The 26,662-nt window shown below is 37.4% G+C and overlaps 2 protein-coding genes and 1 pseudogene across 6 annotated transcripts in view; 1 reads left to right on the forward strand and 2 right to left on the reverse strand.

The window, feature by feature from the left end:
• LMNB1 (lamin B1) overlaps nucleotides 1-7,472 on the forward strand; it is an 86,725-nt gene extending 79,253 nt beyond the window's left edge. Inside the window, exons 11-12 of the mRNA XM_069088169.1 lie at nucleotides 3,453-3,575; nucleotides 6,840-7,472. Coding sequence (XP_068944270.1) covers nucleotides 3,453-3,575; nucleotides 6,840-6,881 — 165 coding nt within the window. The 3' untranslated portion in view covers nucleotides 6,882-7,472. The remainder of the gene's footprint in view (nucleotides 1-3,452; nucleotides 3,576-6,839) is intronic.
• Nucleotides 50-3,049, reverse strand: LOC138161345 (large ribosomal subunit protein eL8 pseudogene; annotated as a pseudogene).
• A 9,569-nt stretch (nucleotides 7,473-17,041) lies between the features above and the next one.
• Nucleotides 17,042-26,662, reverse strand: part of CUNH5orf63 (chromosome unknown C5orf63 homolog) — a 29,260-nt gene continuing 19,639 nt past the window's right edge. For 3 of the 5 annotated variants that reach the window (XM_069088171.1, XM_069088174.1, XM_069088173.1), the window contains exons 2-4: nucleotides 24,205-24,325; nucleotides 17,992-18,048; nucleotides 17,042-17,413 (exon numbers count right to left, since the gene is read on the reverse strand). In XM_069088171.1, the coding sequence (XP_068944272.1) occupies nucleotides 17,243-17,413; nucleotides 17,992-18,048; nucleotides 24,205-24,318 (342 nt within the window). In that variant the 5' untranslated portion in view covers nucleotides 24,319-24,325 and the 3' untranslated portion in view covers nucleotides 17,042-17,242. Of the gene's footprint in view, nucleotides 17,414-17,991; nucleotides 18,049-24,204; nucleotides 24,326-25,698; nucleotides 25,781-26,662 lie in introns of all 5 variants that reach the window. The other 2 variants (XM_069088170.1, XM_069088172.1) reach the window with 1 other exon arrangement.

The following is a 26,662-nucleotide window of genomic DNA, read 5'->3' on the forward strand; positions in this document are numbered from 1 at the left end:
TGTGTGTGTGTGTGTGTGTGTGTGTGTGTGTGTGTGTGTGTGTGTGTAGGGGCGGGAGGGAATTAAAGAGCTACAGCATAAAAGCAAATAGACACAAAACATATAAATTTAGAAAGTTAAAATTTAATTACTGGTAAAAGGGTGAGTCAGATCACAGCCAAGTCCAAACAAAGAATTCTCATAGAAAACCCTCGTAGAAAACTCTCCATGTGGACCTATGGTATATGGGGGAAGGTGGGGGGGGGAATTGTTAAGAATCTCAAGTGCAAGGCTTTGGTCCCTTCATGGATAGCCATGACTGGCAAGGAAAGCACATTAATAAAAGGATGGTCATTTAGCCATCTCTCTTAGACCAGAGACAGTCATAGCAGCAGGCTCACACTTAATATACCATTAGAAGAATAGGTGTTTCCCAGGGTCAGAAATCAACCCTGGTTGGTTAACAGTCTATACAGAGCATCCCCAGGTTTGGTCAGTCTATTCCAAGAATTTATGCCCCACCCCAACCTGAGCAGAACACAATGGCTACTCCACCTGGGTGGAAGCTGAACAAGAAAGTTAGTCCAATCTCATTATCAGCAATGGCCTTCAAGAGACTGAATCTTTTAAGATTAGGACTTTAGAAAAGGGAGGAAGCTCTGGATCCCCCCCAAAATCAGTAGTTACTAATAATCACTTCTCTCACACCAGAGGGAAATAACCTAAAGTAAATCATGTTAGAACATTGAAATCAATTCTAATAACTTACCAGTGGTGATTAGTATCTAATATTATTGTCATCATCTCACATCATGTCAATTTTACCTACCAAAAGGAACCTTAAAGGCCAACCCATACCTCATTAAGAATTCCATTCATTACTGTCCAATAAATAGTTATTTAGCTTCAGGAGATCATGGCATCCCTCTCCTAGAAGGTCTTCAAACAGAAGATGAATGACCACTTGTCAGGTGTTTTAGATTGACTCATTAATTTGGAAGCCACACTTTGTCCCATTTAGGAGAGATAATGATGGATTTAAATTTATTATTCAGTTGTGTCCAGCTCTACATAACTCCATGGACTTTATGTCCATGGAACTTTCCTGGCAAAGATACTGGAGTAGTTTGCCATTTCCTTCTCCAGTGTGTCCCCATTTTACAGATGAAGAACTGAGACAAATAAGGGTTAAATGACTTGCTCAGGGTCACACTTCAGTAAGTGTCTGAATCCAGATTTGAACTCAGATCTTCCTGGCTCCAAGCCCAGTGCTGTAACCACTGTACCACCTAAGTGCCCTAGATTTAAATTTAGGTAGAATCATCATAGGCTTAAGTTGTCTGAAAAAATTTTACATATCTGTTATTTCTCACTTGATGTTGGTTACATATTTTGAATAGGGAACAGTTTGTCATGTAGATATCATGCTATAGAGTTCTCATTATATCTAGGTCTGTTTTATATATTTGTATTATTTGAATGTCTTAAGTTTGGATCTGGGTCAAAGGTTCAACAAGGCAGTATAAATATAGCATTTTAAGGCAAGTTGTCAATTGCTGTCATTTTCAGGCAACTTGTTAACTGCTAACTTGGTAATAATTAGAACTTTTTGAAATACTCTTTGCTTCTTTCTTAGCCCGAATATTGTTTTCTTGTGTTTGTAGATTTTTGGTGATGTTATTTTTAATTCCTATTTCTTTCTCCTCAGTGGAATTCAGATAAAAATTCCTAATTCTCCAGGATTTACAATTCTAGAGACTGCTAAGAATATCATCTTTCTTCCTTGGAGAGTTCTGTTTTCTCTCATGACTTGAACCACAATCTTAATCTCACTCCCAGCTAATGAGCCTGTTTATTCTTATGTATTCTTTAATATCTTATAATCTGTATAGTATAACTTCTCCAGTTTCTCTTTGCTGTTTTGCTTGGATAAAAGGGTTAATCGCTTTTTTGTTGTTGTTTAAATTTTTATTTTTACGTAGGGAAAAATCAAATACACATTTAACCCAATTTGGTTGCAAGTTCCTTAGCTTTTGCCTTTTCTAGCTTGGCAATACGAGTCACTGATTTTGGACCCAGAAAGTTGCCACCCCAGATCTCATCATATCTGTCGTTACAATTGGTTTTGATGGCTTCCACCAGCTTAGCCAGGGCTCCCTTATCTTCAGGGTTAACCTGTGTGAAGGCAATGCTCGTGCAGGTCTTTCTGTGAACTAAGTGACCGAGTCTTGCTTTACCTTTGATAATACAGTAAGGAACCCCCATTTTCCGGCACAAGGCAGGTAGGAAGACCCCTAGCTCAATGGGGTCCACATCATGTGCAATCACTACCAGCTGTGCTTTCTTGTTTTCTACCAGGGTAGTAACAGTGTTAATTAACATCTGCTCTGAGAACAGGTGGTCTCTTAGTGGGGACATCTCCTTTGCCTGCAGCCTTTTGTTCAGCCCAAGTCAGCAGCCTTTGCTTCTTGTCTTGCTTTGTCTCTGGTCTATACTTGTGAGCCATTTTAAGCAGTTGAGTAGCTGTCTGACGATCCAAAGCATGAGTGAACTGGTTAATTGATGGCGGAACCTTCAAACGCTTATAAAGGATAGACCTTTGACGCTGCAGTCTAATGTACCGAGGCCACTTGAAAAATCGAGTAAGGTCCCTTTTGGGCCGGGTGTCCTGACCAATGCCAAAGTTCTTTGGATGCTTCTCAAACAAAGGATTGACCACTTTCTTGGCCTCCTGCTTCTTTACTACAGCAGGGGCCGGAGCCACCTTCTTCCCCTTGGCCTTCTTCCCTTTTGGCATCTTAGCTGGCTGAACAAGAAAGGAAGAGAACAGACTTGTGGGTAATATGTATTATTTCTCGGCTTTCCGGATTAATTGCTTTTTAAAAAATCCTAGTGGGGGTGGCTAGGTGGTGCAGTGAATAGAGCACTGGTCCTGGAGTCAGGAGGACCTGAGTTCAAATCCAGCCTCAGATACTTAACACTTACTAGCCCTGTGACCTTGGGCAAGTCACTTAACCCCAATTGCCCTCCAAAAAGCAAAAAAAAAAAAATCCTAGTGCAAGTTGCTATTATTATACTGTTCTTTTATGTTTAATGTTCAGCAAATTATTGTGTAGGTGGGTAATATAATTGCTTTTTGTAATTGAATAGAAGTGTTTGCTGCTTAGCTTCTTAAATACTCACTGAAAGGATCTTAAGACTACTTCAATAAGTAGACAAGATGATAAATATGATATGGATTTCTTGGTCTCGTGTGTTTTTAATATCTCCCACTGAGTTCTTTATATTTTAAGATAATAGTAATTGTCATTGTTTTATCAGCCAAAAGTCTTGATTCCTTTGGCTATGGATTTGTCAGTTACTTTTGCTGTTCCTTGTCAGTATACTCTCTCTTTCCCCCAGAAGAGGTTGCCAAGTGTGACTCACCTGCATGAGTGGGAGACTTGCAATAATAAACCTCCTTTTATCTTTAGGAGGTTGCTCAAAGAAGCACAGTCTTCAAAACAGCCTTACCGGAGGAGGAGGAGGAAGTAGAAGAAGAGGGAAGGAGAGCAGCCATTGAAGCAGTTGAGGAAGAGGATGTTTCTCACCAGCAGGTATTACTCTATTCATTTGATTGAAATTTTGTTAATAAAATATATTAGTAGGGGTGGCTAAGTGGCACAGTAAATAGAGCACTGGCCCTGGAGTCAGGAGGACCTGAGTTCAAATGCGGCCTCAGACACTTAACACAAAAACTAGCCATGTGACCTTGGGCAAGTCACTTAACCCCAAATGCCCTGCCTTCCCCCCTCCAAAAAGCAAAAATAAAGTAAAATATATTAGTTGTATTAAACATTTTAAAATAAGTCAGAAATGTGTTCAGTTAATTGGAAGTTGCTCAATCATATCTGAAAATAAATTGGGAGGAATAAACTATATGTATCAAGAAGAAAAATTATTAGATTCTTATTAATCAAGAGAAATCTTTAGCTACTTTTAAAAAACGTATAAAGAAAACCCCATATTCTCATTCTAATGATCTAAACTGGAGCATTGCCTTGAAACAATCACCTGCATGAGAGGTCTGTTGTTCTTCTGAACCTAGGGTAGAAGGAATGAATAAAACCTGAGAAAAGAATCAATAGAACTTGCTGATATGGAAAAGGTGTTGGAATGTGTAAGAGAGGGGGAATATCAAAGATGACTTTCTGGTTTCTAGCGTGGGGGACTGGAAAAGCTGTGATCCCAACGGTATAAGTGAGAAAGTCAATAGAAAGCAAGCCAGTTTGGTGGGGACAGTTTTTGGTTTTTTTGAGGTGATGACAGAACATGGCTAGAGAATATACAGAAGCAAAAAATTTTTAAGAATGTTGAGCATTGAGGTAGTCAGAATACGAAAAAGAAGTATTATTGAAGGAAATAGAAGAATGGATGACAGAACTGGGGGAGTCAGAATAGCACAGGGTCCCAGAGTTCAAGGAAGAAGAAGGTGATCAATAGAGTCAGTTTGAATAATCAAGAGGGATAACAACTGGGGGTGGGGGAGAGCACAGGACTTTGTATTTGGTGATTAGAAAATCTCTAGTGACTTTTGAGGGAGCAGTTTAAGGAGAATGGAAGGAAAAGACAGAAGCCAGATTTCAAGGGTTAAGAAAAGAACAGGAGTGGTGCAATGAATAGAGCACTGGCCCTGGAGTCAGGAGGACCTGAGTTCAATTCCGGCCTCAGACACTTGACACACTTAGGAGCCATGTGACTTTGGGCAAGTCACTTAACCCCAATTGCCCTCCAAAAAAAAAAGAAAAGAACAGGAAATTTAGATAATGGTAGGTATATCACAAGTTGGGAGATGTGTAATAATGAAATTAATTTAATAAAAGATAGACTAGCTAGAGAGCCATGAGGTGTCCAGTGGAATTTTGAGGCATCCAGAGATGATCCAGGCATGTTTGAAAACACAGGAGAAAGAGCTGAGGGAAGAAAACTGGATGTGTTACCAAGACTAGAAGAATAATTGGGAGTGCCAAGGTGTCAGAGAATCACTCTACTTCAAGTATTAAGCACCTGCTGTGTGCCAGGAACTGTGTTAATGTTGAGGGTACAAATACAATGAATGAACCAATCTCTGCTCAAAAAGCAGAAGGGAATTAAGTTAAACCCATAGGTTGAAGAGTTCATCTTAGAAAAGAGGAAGGATTAGCTTTTCATCAGAAAAAGGGAGGAAGAACTAAAATATTAACATAAGAGATATGAAGGGGCTCAGGAAGCTTAAGCCAGGTGGCCTTGATTTTCTCTACAAAGTAGGATAATAGGTTATTAGCTTGCAGGGTGGGGCAATGGATGCAGGAGAAGATTTCAAGAACTATTGTGGAAAATGTACCAGACAAATAACATGAGATAAATAGAAGGATTACTGGGTAATAGCAACAGCTCGGTAAGTTTGTCACATTGACTTATAATTGGGCCGGTTTTGCTTTGTTTTAGGACTTTAGGACTTGGAGTTGATGGGTGAGAAGGTTGTGGGTGAAGATGAGAACATCAAATTTGAGATCTTGGTGGTTGAATCAGTGCCATCCCCATGATGAGCTTCAGAATATGGCTATTATCAATGTAGTTAGTGTAGAGTGGGGATGAAGAGACTGAGGGTGAGAAACTACGTTAAGTCAAAGTGCCATGTGGGTCACTGACATAGAATCATAGCCGGAAATGGGGTTAAGAAGAAAAATGTGAGTCAGGTGTTGACATCAAGAAAAGGCAGGTCCTGGAATGCAGTATGTTGATAATATATAGTACATTGATCATGGTGGCAAGGATTTGAAGAGAATGGCATAATCATATAATGTATTGGGGCGGTAGTTTAGCAGTTACTAACTTTCTACCAAGCTAGTCATTTGTTGGTGGCATAAGAACATTAATGGATCTCTAAGACCACATGCATCATGTTCTCCTTTGTAGGCAAAACCACTGAAATAGAGCGATATGAAATGAGATACAGGAAGTTAAGACCTTATAAATGTAATACTCCTTAGTCAATCAGTTTGGGGGAATTTTTTTTTCCTTTTTGCTATTGTAAATTTGACAAACATCAACAAACAAAAACATTGCTCCTCTTATGAAGAACAGAATAGAAATATTGCATATGAAATTGTGAATCTCTACTATGTAATATTGTTTTGAGTCTATTTCAAATTTAGAATGATAGTTCTGATACTGCCTTGCTTGTTTATGTCCCCTTATCAAGTTAATTTTGCTTTTTACTATATATTTTAAAGTAATTTATTAAGAGTTTACTTTTTCCTTTTGGTATCACTATAACTACCCCCTTCATATCCCTGTCCCCATAAAAATGCTTTAAGAAAATAAGTACTCTCAAGAAAAATAAATCCATACGTTGGCTATATCTATAATTGTATATTTTCTTCTGGAACCACAATTGGTCATTATGTTTTCCTTTTTAGGGTGGTCATTGTGTAAACTTTCCTACTGGTTCTACTCACTCCACTCTGCATCACTTTATTAAAATTCTCTCATGTTTCTCTTTGTCCCTAATTCCATTCATTCATATGCCATAATTTTGTCAACCATTCTAAAATTGATGGACACCCACTTTGTCTTCGGTCCTTTGCTACAATAAAGTACATGCACACATTAATCACAGGACATAAAACCATTGCTCTGTATGTTAAATTTTTATTTTGGTGTTTCAATTTTTAAAATTTGTTCATGTAACTGGAAGGTCCCTTATAACCTTTGGTTCTCAAATTTCCTATTTATACACTTGGACATAGCTGAACTTGATTACTAAGGATCACTCTAGCTCTAAGATTCTGTGATTCTCTTTCTTCACAATAACTTTTTCCTTCTTCTTTCCTAATTAGGGAGGCCCAAGAACATCCCAGAGAAGCTGTACAATTATGTGAACTATCCAAATATCTTTCTCAGAATAAGACACTGCAGTAATCCTTATCTACATACCCTCAGAACCTTCTCAGAAGCACAAAGTATTTTTATATTTCCTTTATGTGAATTTATAAGCTGGAAGCCTAATGGCCTTAATTTCCTTTTTGACACTGAAAAACATGTTTTATAAAAGAAATCCTATCCATAACTTTTCTGTAAGATGTGAATTATTGATGATGTGAATTTTTTTTAAATCCCTCAAATTTTTCTGCCTTTTTTGTGTTACTGGATTTTTCTTGGTCTTTATTTTTAAAAGCTTTTGTGAGAAGGAGAAATAAACCACTATGTGTCTGGGGATTATTTGGAGATTTCTCCATCTACACTATCATTGTGCTATTGATAATCCTCTATTCTGTTTAATGGTGCTGTGAGGGAGAGGGAAAGCATTTTCAATATTCTGGACATTTTTGTACTGGTTTGTTTTTTGTTTTGTTTTGTTTTGTTTTGTAATAATAAAGGTTACAGATTTTTTTTTATAGAAAAAAAACAAAACTTTGTAAGAAAGTAATTTTGCCTAATCATGTGAACACTCAATAAAAGCTACATCAAAACTTGTTTTATTTGATACTTTTTATGTTCTTAGATTTTCTTTTTTTGGAGGGTAACTGGGGTTAAGTAACTTGCCCAAGGTTACACAGCTAGTTTTTTTTGTGTGGGTGTTAAGTGTCTGCAGCCGGAACTTGGGTCCTCCTGACTCCAGGGCCGGCACTTTACTCACTGTGCCACCTAGCTTCCCCTATGTTCTTAGATTTTTAAGCAACAAGGTTGAGAGCAAAGGGGGGGGGGGGCAGCGAGGGAAGGGAGGGTTTCTGTGTTAAAATGTTAGTTATGTTATTTAAAATAATGTAACTTGTTTAAATTTTCCTATATTTTTATTTATAACAAATAAGATCTGCAAACCACAGTAATGTTAGGGCTTTAGTAAATTATCTTTAATCTGCTTAGAGATATTTGTGGAAGAAAATATTGTATTTTGTGTTTGTGGCACTCACTTGCCAAAGATGAATTTATTAATTAAATTATTCTAGTTCAATTTAAGTATCTCTGTTGTATTAGAAAATACAAAGGAATAGGAACATATTCTGCTTTTGGAAATTTCTCTCTTAAGCCATTTTCACTCACTTTTTGTAGTTTTCCAAAGAAAGACAAAATTCTCCAATAAGGTAAAATAGTAACAAAATTCAGGTAAGTTTGATTCTTGAGCAGCAGAATAATTTTTAACACACCTTGGAGAATCATTTTCCTAAAACCTTTAAATACCATTTTAACCACTTGCTCCCCTAATATTTGCCTTTTTTTTTTCCTGGACAGAGTTGAACTCAAAAAAATAATTCAAATTAATCAAAGATCTCCACTTTGCTTTTCTTAGTCTAATCATTACCTTAATCACTTAGGAGAGGAATCCTTCCAAATGATCCAACTCTCCTTTTAGGAATTGACAATAATGTTAGAAAAAAATTTCAGCACAAGACACTTTTGGCATTGCTAATGAAAGAAAAGACTACTAATTTTTTCTCATTCAGGGGTGACCAATGACTTGAGATTAAAGTACTGTCCTAATATTATTTTGTGATCTCTAGGCTAATGAGGGAAGAGGAGATAGAGTGAGGTGGGAAGAGGTATACTTCCACATGTGTTAGGGGAAATGCAAACTTTCAGCTGATAGTGTAATGAGAAGCAGGAGAAAAATGTGTACTATAATAACACTGAAAAAATAACAATCTTAAAGACTTAAGAAAGATGATCAGCTTAATGAACTGATTTCAGAATGTTACCCACTTCCTGACAGAAATGATACATTGAATATGCTAAGTGAGACAACATTCTTGGATGGGGCCAATATGGGGATGTGTTTTGCTTTACAGTGCCTATTTGTTGCAGGAGGTTAAGAGCAGAAAAGAGAGAACATATTCAGTGAAAAAATAAAATTTTAAAATATTAAATCCATTGGTTCCCATTATTATTTTAGCCATCAGTTTTAGTTTTATCACCATTATCACTTGCCCACTCTCCTTAAACTGAGATGGGCATGGTGCAGTGGAAAACCAGTTATATCACCATGGACAAGTCACTTCAGCTTGTTTCCTTAAACCTAAAAGCAGAGGTGGGAAACCTGCGACTTCAAGGCCATATGTGGCCATGAGGCCACAGGTTCCCTACCCCTGACTTCTAAAGTGTTAACAAATGAGATCATATATAACAGACTTTACAAATCTTAAGACCCTCACAAATGATCCCAACTATGTGACTCACTGATTCCATTCAGTTTTTCTAATACAAATTTCTAATTTATTATCTGCTTAGCAATGGTCTAAATAATACCCTAAAGTGGAACTGGGTGCTATAATGCTATCTGCCCATTTGAATTAAATGGCAATGAAATAATTGCCTTACTTCTCATTTCTCACTTGGTCAAACTCTTCAGCAGCACTTTCTGGTTCTTACAATTCCTATGCAGAACTCTGTAGGTGTTCATGGACTGTGCTTTGGGAAAGGCACAATTCATTGACTAATACAAAGTATGCTTCACATAATACCCTGCAATAGCATCTTTAATATATTATAAGTTAGGGAAGGCTAGGTGGCACAGTGAATAGAGCCCTGGAGTCAGGAGAACCTGAGTTCAAATCCAGCCTCAGATGCAACACAAATACTAGCCATGTGACCTTGGGCAAGTCACAACTCCAATTGCACTCCAAAAAGCAAAATATATATAATAAGTTAACTTCTGTAAGTAACTTGTTACCCATGATAACATTGTTTGTTGAACTATGGACATAAATTGTATAGTCTACAATATTTTCCTTAATGACATGTTAGCATCTTAGAATTAGAAGGGTCCTAGTCTGATCCATATATCAACAAAAATCTCTTCTAGAATGAATACAAGTCATCTAACCTTTTGTGTTGAAAACCTCTAGTGAGAAGCAAGCACTTCTTGATGTTTGGATAGCTCTAATGGTTGGGAAGTTTTTTTCTCATCTCAGATCTAAATTTACTTCTTTGAAGCTCATCCCTATTGTTCCAGAACAAGTTAAATTCCTCTTGTATGTGATAATCCTTCAAATATTTGAAGGTAACTCCTGTCTCTCCTATCTTATCTTCTCCAGGCTAAACAACCCTAGTTCTTTCAACAAAATTCTTACCTAGCATGAACTTGAGGCCCTTCACCATTGTGGCTGCCCTCTGAAACAAAATGACCTTTCTAAAATGTGGCACCCAAAAATAAATATAATATTCAACCCTATTTTCAGTTAGTTGTTCTGCTTGGTTTCAACTCCACAAAAACACCATATTCCCCAGAATAGGCTGATCACCTGAAATCTCATCACTTCATCAGGTTTTAATAGCCAACATTTTCTCCATCTTGTTAACTCTTCTGTTGCCTTTCCCCTCTGATTAGAGGACTGGAGAGTGAAAATGCTAATTCTTCCCAAAGACTTCCTTTATAAAGGGCTCACAACCTTCTTGGTAATTCCATGTTCTATCAGCAGCACTACCTTATTTCAACTCCATGCTGGACAGTACCTGATGCCTCCCTTGCACCCCAGTTTTGGGTTTCCTTTTAGTGTGTCTTCCCCCATTAGGTTATATAAGCTCCTGGAGAGCTCATATATATTTTTTTCATTTGTATCCCTAGCACTTAGCTCAGTGCCTGGCGCATAGTAGATGCTTAATAAATGTTTACTTGTATAACACAGAGAAAATCAAGCCAATACAGAGTACAGCTAGATTCACTTTCACTGGACACCTTCTTGCTAAGATAATACTAGTTCTCTTAGCTACCATATCACACTACCGGCTCATACTGAAATTGTAACCCACTAAAACCTTGAAATCTTTTCATATTTTGCCAATAACATTAGCGGAGGACTGCAGTATCATTCCACGGTACTTATTCAGTTACTAACACAGATGACCAAGTAATTTAGTCAAATCTGATATTGCTCAACAGCACTTATTAGAAGTATCAAACTTTGGCATATCATATATAAGCAACATTCTAGTAACTGCTATAATGATTTAAGAAGCAGTTACAAACTCTCATAACACTGGAGTTGGGCATGAACTCCCAGTCCTGTACTAAGATCTCTCCTGTATGGCTCCCATTTAGGTCTTAAGAAGCAATAACATAAGGACAGGGTCAACCACAGGTATTTATGAGAAACAATATTAAATCTAGCAAATCTGTTAGCAGAATAAATCTGGAAAAACACAAACAGAAATAAAGCTGGGGCATGGTAGACCTCACCCTTTTGTTTTTCTCTTGGATGCCTCGTTTCTGTCTACATGTAAGTTTGGGAGTTTTACTTAATTTATTGATTTTTCTTTTATTTAGTCACTAATTTCTTTCCCTCTTTTCCCCTTCTAAGTAGTTAGCTAAAAACCTTCCTTCCTCTCTATTATCTTTCATTTATGTTTTTTTTTCTCTGACTTTTTCTAAGAATGCTTTTTCTTTGTTGTCTTCATTGATTCTCTTCCCTGTTTTCTCTCTTCCTTGGTCTATAATCTCTATTATTACCTCTTTAAGTTCACATTCTTCATGGAGTTAAAGCACCATGTATGTGTTCCTTCTTACCAATTTTTGTTATTATCTTTACAGCTCTTGCCTTCATTTCCCCCTTCCTTTTCTCTGTTGTGCCTTACTTTTAGAAGCATGAATTCACCAGAGAGGTATTATGTATAGAAGAAATATCCCATTGTGCTCCAAATTTTGCAGTTCAGTGCTGTCCTTGACCCTTTTAATGATTACTCCCCTTGGTTCTGGGTATACCGTCATTTCTGGGTTCATTTTCACCCATGTTTCTGTGTGCTAGTTGACCTCAGAGTTCCATTTTCCCTTCTCCTGAAGCAAGATGTTGACTATACAGGCGCAACCCTCTCTTAGAGAAGGTCAACTACCCTGTGTACCAACTTCATGTAGATTAAACCCCTCAAGGTCTCCATCTCCAACAGACATGGAACTCTTAGAGTGCTCTTCAGATGGAGGGGATACCCATAATTGGGGAATGGCTGAAAAAGTTGTGGTATTTTAATGCAATGGAATACTTATTGTGCTGTAAGAAATGATGAGCAGGATAATTTCAGAAAAGCCTGGAAAGACTTACATGAACTGATGCAAAATGAAGTAAAATGAGAACAGTAACAGCAAGATTGTACAATAATCAACTATGAATGCCTTAGCTATTCTCAGCAATAGAATGATCCAACACAATTCTAAAGGACACATGATGAAAAATGCTATCCACGTCCAGAGAAAAAACTGATGAAATTTCTAAATGCAGATTGAAGCATATTATTTTCACTTTATTTTTCATGGTTTTCTTCTTTTGTTGTTTCTTCTTTCACAACATGATTAACATGGAATTATGTTTTACATAATTACACATATATAACCTATAGCAAATTGCTTACCATCTTGGGGAGGGGGGGAGGGAGGGAGAAAGGGGGAAAATTTGGAACTCCAAAAAATTTTAATATTTTATTTTCCCCAGTTATATGTAAAGCCAATTTTTAACATTAATTAAAAAAAATTTTTGAGATCCAAATTTTTTCCCTCCCTAACCTCACCTCCTTAGTAAGCAATTTTATTTGGTTATGCCTATCCCATCATGCAAATCATATTAGCATATTAGTCATGTTGTGAAAGACACAGACCCAAAGGAAACACATACACACACAAATCCAGAATGTGAAAAATAGTATGCTTTGATCTGCATTTAGACTCAATCAGTTCTTTGTCTAGAAATGGATAGTATTTTTCATCATGAATCCTTTGGATTTTCTTGGATCACTATATTGCTGAAAAGAACAAAGTCATTCACAATTGATCATCATATAGTATTGCTATTACTGCATACAATGTTCTCCTGGTTCGGCTCACTTCACTTTGGACCAGTTCATATGAGTCTTTCCAGGTTCTTCTGAATCAGTCTGTTCATCATTTCTTATAGCACAGTAATATTCCATTACAATCATATACCACAACTTGCTTAACCACTCACCAATTGATGGGCATTCCCTCAATTTCCAATTCATTGCCACCACAAAAATAGCTGCTATAAATAATTTTTTGTATAAATAGGCTCTTTTCCTCTGACCTCCCTTCCCCCTTCCTTTTTTTCTTAATCTCTTTGTAATATAGACTTACTAGTGGTATTGCTGGGTCAAAGAGTATGCAGCATTTTATAGCCCTTTGGGCATTGTTCCAAATTGCTCTCCAGAATGAATGGATTGATCAGTTCACAACTCCACCAAGAGTGCATAAGTAATTCTAATTTTTCCAAATTCCCTTCAACATTTATTATTTTCCTCTTCTGTCATATTAGCCAATCTGATAGGTGTGAGGTGATACTTCAAAGTTGTTTTAATTCACATTTCTCTAATCAGTAGTGGCTTAAAGAATTTTTTTCATATGACTAAAGATAGCTTTGATTTCTTTCATCTGAAAACTGCCTGTGTCTATCCTTTGACCATTAATCAATTGGGGAATGACATTATAAATCTGAATAATTTCTCTATATATTTGAGGAATGAGGACTTTGTCAGAGACACTTGCTGCAAAAATTGTTTCCCAGCTTTCTGCTTTGCTTCTAATCTTGGTTGCACTGGTTTTGTTTATGTAAAAACTTTTCAATTTATAATATAATAAAAATTGTCCATTTTACATCTCATAAGGCTTTCTATCTCATTTGGTCACAAATTCTTCCCTGCTCCACAGATCTGACCCGTAAACTATTCCTTGCTCTCCTAATCTGCTTATAGAATCACCCTTTATGTTTAAATAATGTACCCATGTTGATCTCATCTTGGTATACAGTGTAAGATATTAAGACATACCTAGTTTCTGCCACACTATTTTCCAGTTTCCCAGCAGTTTTTGTCAAATAGTGAAGAACTCAGAATTTTTTTAATGTTAAATGTTAAAAATGGAGCGGCTGGGTGGTGCAGTGAATAGAGCACCAGCGCTGGAGTCAGGAGGACCTGAGTTCAAACACATAAACTAGCCGTGTGACTTTGGGCAAGTCACTTAACCTCAATTGCCCTCCAAAAATAAAAAAAAAATGAATGTTAAAAATTGTCTTTACATGTAATTGGAAAAAATAAAATACTCTTTTAAAATATTTTTAAATTAAAAGAGAGAGCTCTTCAGAGCGACGCTTTGGGTTAAAACCACTTTCTCTCATTCCTCCAATTTCAGTCCCTCCTTTTCATGCTATTTCCCATTCTTCTTCAACTCCTTTTCTTGCTATCTCTCATTTCTCCCACATCTATCCAACCTTCAACTAAGAAATGTTGTCATACAAAATTCACAGATTCAATTATAGGAAGGTTGTGAGGTTTAGTCCATGGTGCTTTCATTCTGTTCCTCCACCTTCTGTTTACATCTTCATCTCCTTTACATATTCTGTTGTTGAGTCATTTGCAGTCATGTCTTCATGAACCCTTTTGGAGATTTCTTGGCAAAGATACAGAGGGTGGTTTGCCATTTCCTTCTCCAACTCATCTTATAGATGAGGAAACTGAGGTAAACAGGGTTAAATGACTTTCACAGGGTCACACAGCTAGGAAGTGTCAGAGGCCAGGCTGCAAATCTATATTGCATAATCACAACTGGGTTCTCAATGAGGAAAAGCAATCCTTTCATGTCTACCCTAAAGGGGTCATTATCCCATTCACCAGAGTGGCTTTTCATCCCTCTCAAAAGTCACATGGTTTCCTCTCCCCAGTACCCTCTAAACTGAGAACCTTCAATGAAAAAATTGAGGCCAATCACCAAGAGATGCTCTCCTCATCTCACATCACTCAATGCCTTCTATCACTATCTTCTCTTTACTCCTCTCTCACATGAAGAGCAGAGCTATCTTGCTAGGGAAAACTCCTCTACATGCACAATTGATGCCATCTAACTCTTTTCCCTTTATCATCCCCACTCTCTCATTAGTCTTCCATTTCTCCCTGTTTACTGGCTTCTTCCCTACTGCTTATAAACATACTCATGCCTCATCCTCAAGAAACCCTCATTTGATCCATTCATCCCCTCTACCAATAATCCTCTATCTCTCTCTCTTGTGGCTAAATTTCTTTCTTTCTTTCTTTTTTTATTAAAGCAATCGGGGTTAAGTAACTTGCTCAAGGTTACACAGCCAGTTATTTCTGGGTGTGGTGCTTTGTATCTGAGCCCGGATTTGATCCAGGTCTTCTCAACACTGGAGCCGGTGCTCTTACTCACTGTGCTACCTGGCCGCCCCGGCTAAATTTCTTGAGAAAGTAATTTACAATCAATCAGTGCATTCACTTCCTTTCATCTCACTCTCTTCCTAACTCTACAGACTTCCAGCCTCATCATGCAACTGAAACTGCTCTCTCCAGTTTCCAATGATCCGTTAAATGCCAAATCTAATGGCATTTTCCTCTTTGCAACTTCTGGCATTGTTGAGTACCATTTTCTCCTTGACACTCTCTACTTTTTTAGATTTTCATGACACTGCTCGCTCCTGATTCTCCTCTTATCACTGCTTCTTTGTCTCTTTTGCTGAATCTTCATCCAGGTCAAGTCTGTTAATTGTAGGTACCCCAAAGGCTATGTCTTGGGTCTTCTCTTCTCCATCTATACTATTTTGCTTGGTGATCTTACCAAGGTCTATGGATTTAATTATCATTTCTATGCATATGATCTCAGACCTATTTGTTCAGTCTTAACCTCTCTCCTGACCTCCAGTCTCACATCTCAAACTGCCTACTGGACATCTCAAACTGTAAAACACGTTTACATCTTAAACTCAAACATGTCCAAAACTGAATTCATTATCTTTTCCCCAAGCCCTCTTCTCTTTCAAATTATCCTGTTACAGTCAAAAGCACCATCGTTCTTCCCATCACCCAGGCTTGAGACCTACTTGTCTTCTTGACTCTTCACTCTCTCTCCCCCCATATCCAGTCAGTTGCCAAGTCTTACCCATTTTGCTTTTGTTATCATTTCTTATACACATATTTCACCCCCTATTCTTCTCAGACATTACCACTACCCTGGTTCAGGTACCACTTGTTTCATGCCTGGGCTATTACAATACCCTACTGATTGGTCTTCCCTAACAGAGTCCTCCACTCAGCTGTCAAACTGATTACCCTAAAACAGGACTAATCATGTCACTCCCTCCTCAATAAATTCCAATGGTTCTGTATCAGGAGCAAATATAAAATTCTGTTTGGCTTTTAAAACCCTTTATAACTTGGGCCCTTATGACCTTTCCAATCTTAACACCTTACTCCCCTCCATGGATTCTTCAGTCCAATGACATTGGCTACTCGTAGGACACTCTATTATTATGCATTTTCATGGTCTGTCTCCCATCCCTGGTATTTTCTCCCTCCTTATCTGTCTCTTAGTTTCCCTGACTTCCTTCAGGTCCCAATAAAATTCTACCTTCTGCAAAAAGTTTTCCCCAATCTCCCTTAATGCTAGCGCCTTCCCATTAAGATTACTGTCGGCTTATCCTGTTTACATGTTATTTATACGTAACCATTTGACTGTTGCTTCCTCCATTAGATTTTTTTTTTACCTTCCTTTTTATTCCTAATGCTTAGCACAGTTCCCGATACATAACTGACTCTTAGCAAATACCTGTAGATCTGACATCAATTTTGTTTTGTTTTGTTTTGTATTCCAAATCTGTTATTTTTTTTTTTTGCTGGACTAGAGAAACTTGCCATCATTCATTTTTTTTCTAATAGGTTAATTATTTCCGCTTTGAAAGCTATTAATTCTGACTTTTTCCTCTTCCTAATTTGTTTTTCTTATGGATTTCACTTCTTTTTTGAATCGTTTTGGAACTTCTTATTGTTTCATTGCCTTTTGGGACTTCACAGGGTTTTATGCTTCTTCTGGGATTGGTTTGATTTCCTTTGTCTTGTACTGTCTTTCAGGGTTTCATCTTTCTTTCTAGTTTAAGGATCCTCTTTGGTTATTCATCTACATGTGTTCTAAGCTTATAATTTTAAAAATATATTGTTTTTATATGAACTATATTTCCTACTATATCCCTTCCCCACCCAATCCCGGAGAGCCATCCCTTATTTTAAAAAAAGTATAAAGAAAAAATAGTTCCACAAAACTAAACAACATATCAAAAAAGCTGTAATTATATGTAGTTTTACACATCCATGGTTCTCCATTTATACAAAGCTGTGGGAGGAGTTGTTTTATCTCTTCTTTGGGGTCAAGCTTGGTCATTTCACTCCTAGAAGGAAGTCCTGGTCACATTCTTGAGGTATTTTACATTTACATAATATGGGAAAACCACCTTGGTATGAGTCAACTTTAGTGATTTTGCTGTTCAAGTTTCTTGAGTTGTTTTTCAAGCTCTGATAAATTTACTCTATGCATCATCAGGAAATGACCGTTCAAATGAAAGACAGGTATGTCAAACTTGTACCTATCATACCAAGCTGAATTCTCTGGAAGAGTGATGTCCACCTCTTGCAAAATAAACTGGAAGAAATAAAAAAATAGTAAATAACAAACAATGACCTTTTTGGCTTTTTGCATGATTTCCAGCTACTACCAACTGGCATACATCTAATGCTGAGTGGTTTCTTTGGTTCAGGGTTTGGTAAATATCCTTCATCTTCACACCTAGGTCAGTTTCACCATGAACCAGTTGTACTTCTGGTTCACTTATTCCATATTTATTAGGAGGGCTCATAGTTTCCTGTCAGAACAAAATATGCCCTGAATAGATCATCTTCTGAAAACTAGTTCAGAAATTTTTCTGAATGTAAATTCAAGAAATGTGAAGATCTGTTACATGGAGACACCAAGGCAATAAAGATGAAGGTTTTTTTCACTAACATTGCTCCTGCCTGTTCACTTTAGCTTATTTTTAATACTAAGAGTCATAGGACAAGAAAATTAGTACTCTCAAATTTAATAACTTTTATGCAGATCAGCATCAAAATATGTAGAAAATAACGGAAATTGGGGGGGATTATTTAATATTCTTTCTCAAAGAGAAATTCATATAAGGTACACATTAAAACTGTACTGTATTTTATGTATACATAGATTACCCTGTTTTTTAATGGCTTGAGGACTTCTTTTGCTTCATCACAAAGAGGACACGGATCCTAGAAGGAAGAGAAAAATGAAGCTGTTACACAAAAAGTCCAGTCCTCTTTTCACTGTGCCATGGTGCCTTCTCTCATTCTATGTTAATCTATCAGATTTACACATGTCCCCTCTTTCATCACTGTGTTTGCCTTACTAAAGAAATTTTCATGATATCAGTTTTTTCTACTTTTTTCAATCTTGTGATTTTTTTTCTTAATATTTCTTGCTCTCTCATGGAATCATCAATATCTGTTTGGTTCAGTCTGGTTTTCAAGGAATCTGTTACTAGTGTGAGGATCTGTAGCACCTTTTCTAGTAAGCTGTTAATTTTGCCAAGTCTTTGGCAAAATTCTTCAGTGCTCTCTTTGTTTTTCTAATTGTTTCCTCTACAGCTCTCACTTTTTTATAATATAATTTCTAAAAGGTTGCTTCATTTCTTCCAGAGGCTTTAGTTTATTCTGGAAGGTCAGAGATAAACAAATGCACATTTGCTCCTTTCTGCTCCCTTCATAGTACATATCATCAAGCCCTGTTTACACTGTGTCTGCCACTAATCCTTGCCCTGGTACACTGCCCTAGGCCCTAGCCCTGTCCTGTCCTGTCCTGCAGGCTCTACACAGGTCTGCCTGATTCAACCTCCTCCCTGAAAATGACCCATTATTGTTTCTGCTTAGATTTGCTGATCCCTACCCATTCTTGTGAACTTTCTCACTCTATGTTGGAATAATTGTGGGGGGGAAACTGGGCTGTATTGCTTTCTCATACTATCATCTTTGCTAGTTTGTCCCTTCTCTCTCCTTAAAAAAAGTAAAAACAGATTAAAAAACAGATAAAACTTACCTAAACTGTAGCATGAAATGCACAGTAATTTCTAAAAGGAACCTAAACCCCTCAAAGACCTCATGAAAATAATTGGCATGATTTCTAAGAATGAAAATCCTTCATATTCAATCTGTTTTAAAGACTGGTTAATTTATAGAAGTCTAGTGAAAATCCTGATATGGCATTTTGTTGGAAGCAGAGATTATCTTCTACATATAACATTACTTATTTTTAGACATTACACATACTTCAGACTATTTTATTTTATTTTAAAAATTAACAAGCATCGGGGCGGCCAGGTAGCATAGCACACTTAGCACCCACCCAGAAACACCTGGCCGTGTAACCTTGAGCAAGTTACTTAACCCCAATTGCTAACCTTGAGCAAGTTAAGTAACCCTGATTGCTTAAAAAAAAAAAATTAACAAGCATTTATTTTTTTCTGTTCTATCTCCTGACTTCACCCAACTGTAATGTAAAAGATAAAAGAAAAACAAAATCCTGATCCAGCAATACCACTACTAGACATATACTCCAAAGAGATGAAGAGGGAAAGGACCTATATGTTTAAAAAGATTTAGAGTAGGTATTTTTGTGGGGACAAAGAACTGAAAACTAAGGGGGTACTCATAAATTGGGGAACAGCTAAACAAATTATGGTATATGAATGAAATGGGCTACTACTATGGCATAATAAATGATGAAAGGTACAGTTTCAGAGAAATGAGTGAAAACTTGTATGAACTGATACTGTCCCTATAATATGCAGTTGGTGACACAGTGCCTGGAGTCAGGAAGACCTGAGTGCAAATCCATTCTCATATACTTAGTAGCTATGTGACCCTGGGCAAGTGACTTAACCTGTTTGCCTCAGTTTCCTCAATTGTAAAATGAGTTAATAATAGCACCTACCTTGCTGGCTTGTTATTTTTTTTCTGATTATTTATTTTTAGTTTTCAACATTCATTTCCACAAGATTTTGAGTTACAAATTTCTTCCCCCCCCCTTTTTCTCCTACCCCCACTCCAAAATAGCAAGCCTACTGAATACCCCTTCCCCCAATCTGTTCTCTTATATGCTTCCCCATCCCCCCCCCACTTTCTAGTAGGACAAGATGGATTTCTAAAACCCAGTGCCTGTATATCTTATTTCCCAACTGCCTGTAAAAAAAGAATTTTTTTTAAACATTTGTTTTTAAGTTTTGAGTTTGTTTTTTTCCCTTCTTCCCTCCTCACCCGCCCCCACTGGGAAGACAATCAATTCAATATAGGTTGTACCTGAGTAATTACACAAAACATTTCCATAGTAGTTATATTGTGAAAGACTAACTATATTTTCCTCCATCCTATCCCACCCCCCCCCAATTGTTCTTTTTTCTCCTTTGACCATATCCCTTTTCAAAAGTGTTTGCTTCTAACTACCCTCTCCCCCAATCTACCCTCCCTTCTATCATCCCCACTATTTTCCTGTAGGGTAAGATACCCAATTGAGTGTGTATGTTATTCCCTCCTTAAGCCAAATTCAATGAGAGTAAGGTTGTTCCATCCCTTTCATCTTCCTGTTCTTCCCCTCCATTGTAACAATTTTCTCTTGTCTCTTTTATACAAGATAATTTACCCTAATCTCTCTCCCTTTCTCCTTCTCCCAATAAATTCCTCTCTCACCTCTTGGTTTTATTTTTTAAATATCATCCCTTCATATTAAACTCATCCTATGCCCTCTATGTAGACATGTACATATATATATACACCCACACTGACATATATATTTCTGTCAGCCTTCCAGGCTGCCTTCAGTGGGAGATTTGTATCTCTTTGTCACTTTGTGGGTTCTGTAGCTCTAAAATTTGTTTAGAGTCATTTTCTTACAGGTATTGGAAGTGGTTGGAGCCAGAGCCCATGCCAAATTTGTGTTCCTACTCCATTATCTTGGTTCCGCCCCCACAGGCTTGTTATGAGGATCAAATGGAATAATATTTGTAAAAGCATTTAGCACACAGAAGGTACTACATAAATGCTTATTCCCTTCCCTTCCCCCACTATGACAATAACCTTGGGCTTAAGTTTCCTGTCTATATCATTAATGAGGTCAGGAAAGCTATAGAGACAGGCACAATGACTTTATTCAGTTTTCTTTAATCCACAGTAAACTGCCAAGGGCCACATGCCTTCCTTACAGGTAACAAAGTGTTGTTCTAAGGAGAACTGGTATAACAAAGTCCTCCAGTTTCCTCCATTTCTGTTACTAGAAAAGAAACATCTTTTACCTACCTGGAGACCCAGTACTGTTTAGTGTCAATCACATACGATTCTTTGGGCAACTAAGGATTTACATTTGGCTCCACCTACAGTAATCTGCATAAAGTTGTTGAAAGGGCCCATATAGATACTCACTCCCACAATCTCATGATACCCCTTCCCTCAATGATCTCCCCATAATGATCCAAATGGGGAAGGGGCTTTATAAGATTCCTACAGCACTAAGATGAATTTCCCTATACAGTTTTATTAGCACTTTCATATGCTCACCATCAATTGCTTTCTTACCAAACCCATGTTTCAGGAGTCACAACTCAAAGGTCCCTGCTGGAGAAGGTACCATCTTTCTCTGTCACCTAACAAGGGGATGGGCTCTGTGCCTATTTGTACTGACAACAGTACTTGCTCAGGTCACAAGTGTCCTAACATATGGAAATTTCTTCAGTCTATATCTACATAATTGTGTGGAAGAAGAGACCCAGAATTAAAGTCTGAAGCTGTTCAGTTGGGACTATACCTAAAAGGCAGGATATAATTGTCCCTGATGCAGTCTAATAATAGAATATGTCAGGCTGTGTGTATGTGAGGGGAAGGATAGATCAATTCTATCAAATCCATTTCCTTTTTTTAAACTTATTTTTATTTTTTCAAACCCATTTCCTTTAGAAACTTTACCACCTCCTTTGCAGATCCCCATTGGGTAGCTGCCTGAAATAGGAACTGTTCTTTATGGGGACAAGTACAAACAACTCCCCATCTCAGTTATCCACAAAGGGACAAAAGGCATTCTCCACGGAGAGACTTTAATTGATTTAGTTGACTTTTTAACAGTAAGTTCCCAGAGAGCTCCCCATGCTTATGTAAACTCAGCTGTGGAGAGAATCCCAACATTAATCCCATTAGTATATACCCTCAGAAGCCACTGCTCCAGCGATGCATCACATTTCTGCAAGAACTTATGATGCAACACACCCAGTTCCTTGGTGGTAAAAAGCCTCCCTAACCCCTGCTCCCTCAGTGAAGAAAATCCTTGGAGCAGTAATAAGATAAGTATAGGCTTTTTAAAAGAGCCACCAGTATGAGTTCCTAAGTATCTTCCTGGCTCTGGTCTTAGTGGGATGCAGGAGAACCTCTGGGTCAGAAACCATACATATTATAGATCCTTTTACTTGTGCTGGAACTAGGAGAACAGATCCCTTTACTTGTGCTGGGATCAACTGCATCAGAGTCCCCTCAGGATTCACTGCACAGTGCTTAAAAGCTGAATGCTGTCTCTAATCGCTAAATGTCCTTTTTTTCCCCCTTTTTAATGGTTATCAAATTTATTTTCTGTTTTGTTTTAATTTTCAGATGAAAATTAGGTTGCAACTGAGTGTAGTAGAGGCATATCCATTGGGGACCCACTGAGAGTTAAGACGTCAGTTTCTATTGGGTCTCATTACATTCATAGTATCTCTCTCTCCCTTTGCTTTCAAGCAAAAAAAACACCATAAGCTTTTGAAAAATAACAGTTATTTCTGTTTTTTTTTAAATTAAATAACATAAGATTAAATGGATTTTTCCCTATTATGGTAAATCATATCTATTTAAAATCAAGAGCTGGAATTACACGTAATAGTGATAAAATAAAACTTTTCAATTAGTTTAGTGATAAGACAAAGATGCCTATAATCAACACTACTATCTGACACGGCAAGATATACTAGCTATAACAATACAAATTACAAGAAAAAGTAATTGAAGAATTAGCACAGGTCCATAACTAAGAACTAATGTAGCAAAAATTGTGGCTTTTGTCAGATGATGAGATGGTCTACACAGATAATCCTAGAAAGCCAAATAAAAAAGTAATTTGAAACAATAACATTAGCAAAATAGAAGCATATTAAATTTAATTCATACAAGTCATTAGCCTTTTACCTACAAACCCAAGCTGGAAGAAATAGAAAGAGAAATTCCATTCAAAATCACATTTGCCAAGTTCCTCACAAAGGAACTATATGAAAACAACCACAAAACACTTTTTACAGAAATAAGAACAGACTCAGACAAGCTGAGAAATACCAATTCCTCATGATTAGGCTAGTAACAAAATAAAAATGATAATACTACCTAAATTAATTTACTAATTCAGTCATATGCCAAGCTATCAAATTATCACTTTGATAGGTATAGGACTGAAAAAAATAAAAATGTTATTTTGACAGGAGCTAGAAAAAATAATGACAAAATTCATATGAAGGGAAAACAAATAGAGATTCTCAAAAGAAATAATTGGGAAAAAAAGTGGGAAGAAGAAGAGAGTCCAGAAGTACCATATATCAAATTATACTATAGAACAGTTATCATCAAAACTATTTTACACTGGAGAAGACATAAAAAAAGTTGGTCAATGGAACAGATTAGGTAGATGATATATAGGAGCAAAGGTATCTAACCTAGTAGTCTAGTGTTCAATATACTCAAAGACTACAGATAGGGGCGGCCAGGTAACACAGAGAGTAAGAGCACCGCAGTGCTCCAGTGTCGGGATAAACCTGGAGATCGAATCCTGGGCTCAGACACTTAGCACCCACCCAGAAACACCTGGCCGTGTAACCTTGAGCAAGTTACTTAACCCCAATTGCTTAGGGGCGGCCAGGTGGCTCAGCGAGTAAGAGCACTGGCTCCAGTGTCCGGATGACCTGTATCAAATCCGGGCTCAGATACTCAGCACCACACCCAGAAATAACTGGCCGGTAACCTTGAGCAAGTTACTTAACCCCCATTGCTTTAAAAAAAAAAAGACTACAACTAATGAACTCCCTATTTGCCAAAAACTGCTGGGAAAACTAGAGAGCAATCTGGCACAAATTAGACTTAGATCAAAATCTCATGAACTTACTCTTTCAGAACTGAGGGATGTGAGATATATGAACAAGAAAATATTGCTCCTAATTAGATACTGATTGGCAAACTAAGATATAAAAACCTTAGAATGGCAAAAATTTACTCCATTCAGCTTCTTTTTTATGCTCCAATTTTCATTCTAGAATGTGTCCATATTTTCTCTACTAGTATTTCTACCAAAATGCTAATTGATTAGTTCTTTACCTTTGTGAATAGGGTCAGCACCGGAAGTGTTTTCTTGGAGGCACAACTTTTTCTGAACAATAATCCAAAGGTCTGTTGAACTGCCTGTACTCTGTTATACCATAACCACATCATCTTGACTCTGTTAAAATAAAAACAAACTAGTAAAGCTGTTTTCCATATATTGCTCTTTATAATTATGAACTGTGAGCTACAGCAAACTTATCAAGACTACAAGAAGCAAATAAACTTGCTTCTCAGATGCTGGTGGTGTCACAACGGCCCGCTGAAAAATCTATAAGATGCTAACATGTTTACGGTGTTCCAAAAACAAGTAGAATGGGAAAAAGATGATTCACTTATGATGATATGGCATGAAATGAACAGAAACAGGAAAAGCAATTTATACTATAACAGCACCGCTGATGATCCATTCTGACATTCTTAAGTCTTATCTGTTTTACATTTGGTACTTTAATGACAATCTGTTTTGAATAGATTTTTTACAGCTTGATTCTCCTCAATTAGCTCCCCAAGCCCAGTAATTTAACCTTCTCCACAGTGAAAGGCTAAAAAAAGCTCTCCTAAATCTTTACTGTTTGGGTGCTAAAAGCAATATTATTCACTAGAGTTTCCTGCCATGGGGCTCCCTAGTTTTTCCTAAGAACCTTATTTTCCTAAGTAAGACTAGTTTATACACAAATACTAAACTAACAATTTGTAATACCAATTTGTAACATCAGTCTGTAAAACCAGTTTGTAAAATCACACTTCCAACCCCTCCCCCCCCAAGCTTCAGAGCATTAACTCTGCCCAGCAACAACTCATGAATTGTTTATCTCAGCTTGGAACAGTGACAAGCTATTCCTATGAATCCTTCACAAAAATATCTATAAACATTCCAGCTTAGGCAACTATTATCTCCCCCTTGTATAGTGTCCCACTGCCCCCATGAATCTGGTTGACTCCTTGGCTGCCTCAATGAATCCTTCAGAACCCTATCTCTGGGTTAACTCCTTAAGAGCCTTGGTTTCCAGACATCAATCTTGTCAAACATGACACTGATGGGTGGCAGACTGGGCACTTCTCCATCAGCCCTTGACCCACCTAGTTAGCATAATTGGCATGGGTTCTACTATGGATGATTCTATATAAATCTTAATTCTACCCCTTTAAGGTTGCAGGTCCCCTAAGGATCCTTGCCTGCTGTAAAGTGTAAAATAAACTTTTACAACTCTGACTCCAATTAGGCTTGAGTTGAATTCTTTCCAGACTGAATCCCAGGCTCTCTGGTCTTAGATAAGATCAGAGTTCCTGCTGAACCTATTGGGAGCCATCCCTCATCATAACCATAGCATTTTTAAAGTACTAGGTTTTTAAAGATCCTTTAATCCTGCCATTTTCTTTGACATTCTGCTTCTTCAAAGTATCAAGCATCCAGGCTTTGTTCTTATAAAAATACAGAAAATCTTTTCTTAAAAGGAACATGCAATGCTTACTTAAGACAGTACTCACTTATGATTCACTTTCAAAATGAATGATTTGTCCAGGGATACACATTTCTTGGGGCCTGTGCCCCTCCCCTTCCCCCCTACTCCTTGGGCAGTGAGGGGGTGGGGAAGAGAGAGAGAGAGAGAGAGAGAGAGAGAGTTTGATTCAATTAATCATTCCAGCCATCTCACTTAAAGTTACAAGATGTCCTGATACCTTTATCTGGTGAGAACACTTATACTGAATCAATTAATCAAAGGTATTACATTAGGTATAAAATCTCATTAATCAATCTGGAAGGAGTAAGACCTGAAAAATGAAATTAAATGACATTACACAGGAAATACATTGGTTTGACTTTGTTGAGAAAATGAAACCCAGCATTCCAGTGCCAAGTTAGTCCTCTGATGGAAGCAGCTTCATCCAAGCTCCTAAGAAGGAATTCCTTGGGGTTAGGGGTAGGTGTGGGCATCCTTTCCCTTCTCTAATGTTACAAATTTGAAAAGTTGGAAGCTTCTGAACTTCCTATGGAAGTATTAGCAATGTCCTCATAACACCACTGCCTAAAAGCGCTGTGTGCATTAGGAACTAAAGACAAATTAGAGCCAATAAGGAAGGTCAATTACAGGATTTTACAGAGATAGCAGGAGTTGTGTTATTCTTTTGCCACATGTGTTTTCTAAACTTGAACCCATTTTCCCTTGGATTCTGTATGTATTTGTGGAAGAATATGGAGTTTGGGCGTGGAATCAGGAAGACCTTTGTTCAAATTTGAATTCAGACACATCTTAGCTATGTGACCCTGGGCAAGTCACTTAACCCTCTTTGCCTCAGTTTCCTCATCTGTAAAATGAGCTGGAGAAGGAAATGGCAAACCACTCCAGTATCTTTGCCAAGAAAACCCCAAATGGGGTCCCAAAGAGTTGGTCATGACTGAAACAACTGAACAACAGTAACAAATGGAGTTTGCAGGAATAATTTTACCACT

Source organism: Petaurus breviceps, unplaced genomic scaffold (genome assembly GCF_028583685.1).
Source record: "Petaurus breviceps papuanus isolate PSGF00001 unplaced genomic scaffold, PetGlider_PUasm1.0 184, whole genome shotgun sequence".
NCBI lineage: Eukaryota > Metazoa > Chordata > Mammalia > Diprotodontia > Petauridae > Petaurus > Petaurus breviceps.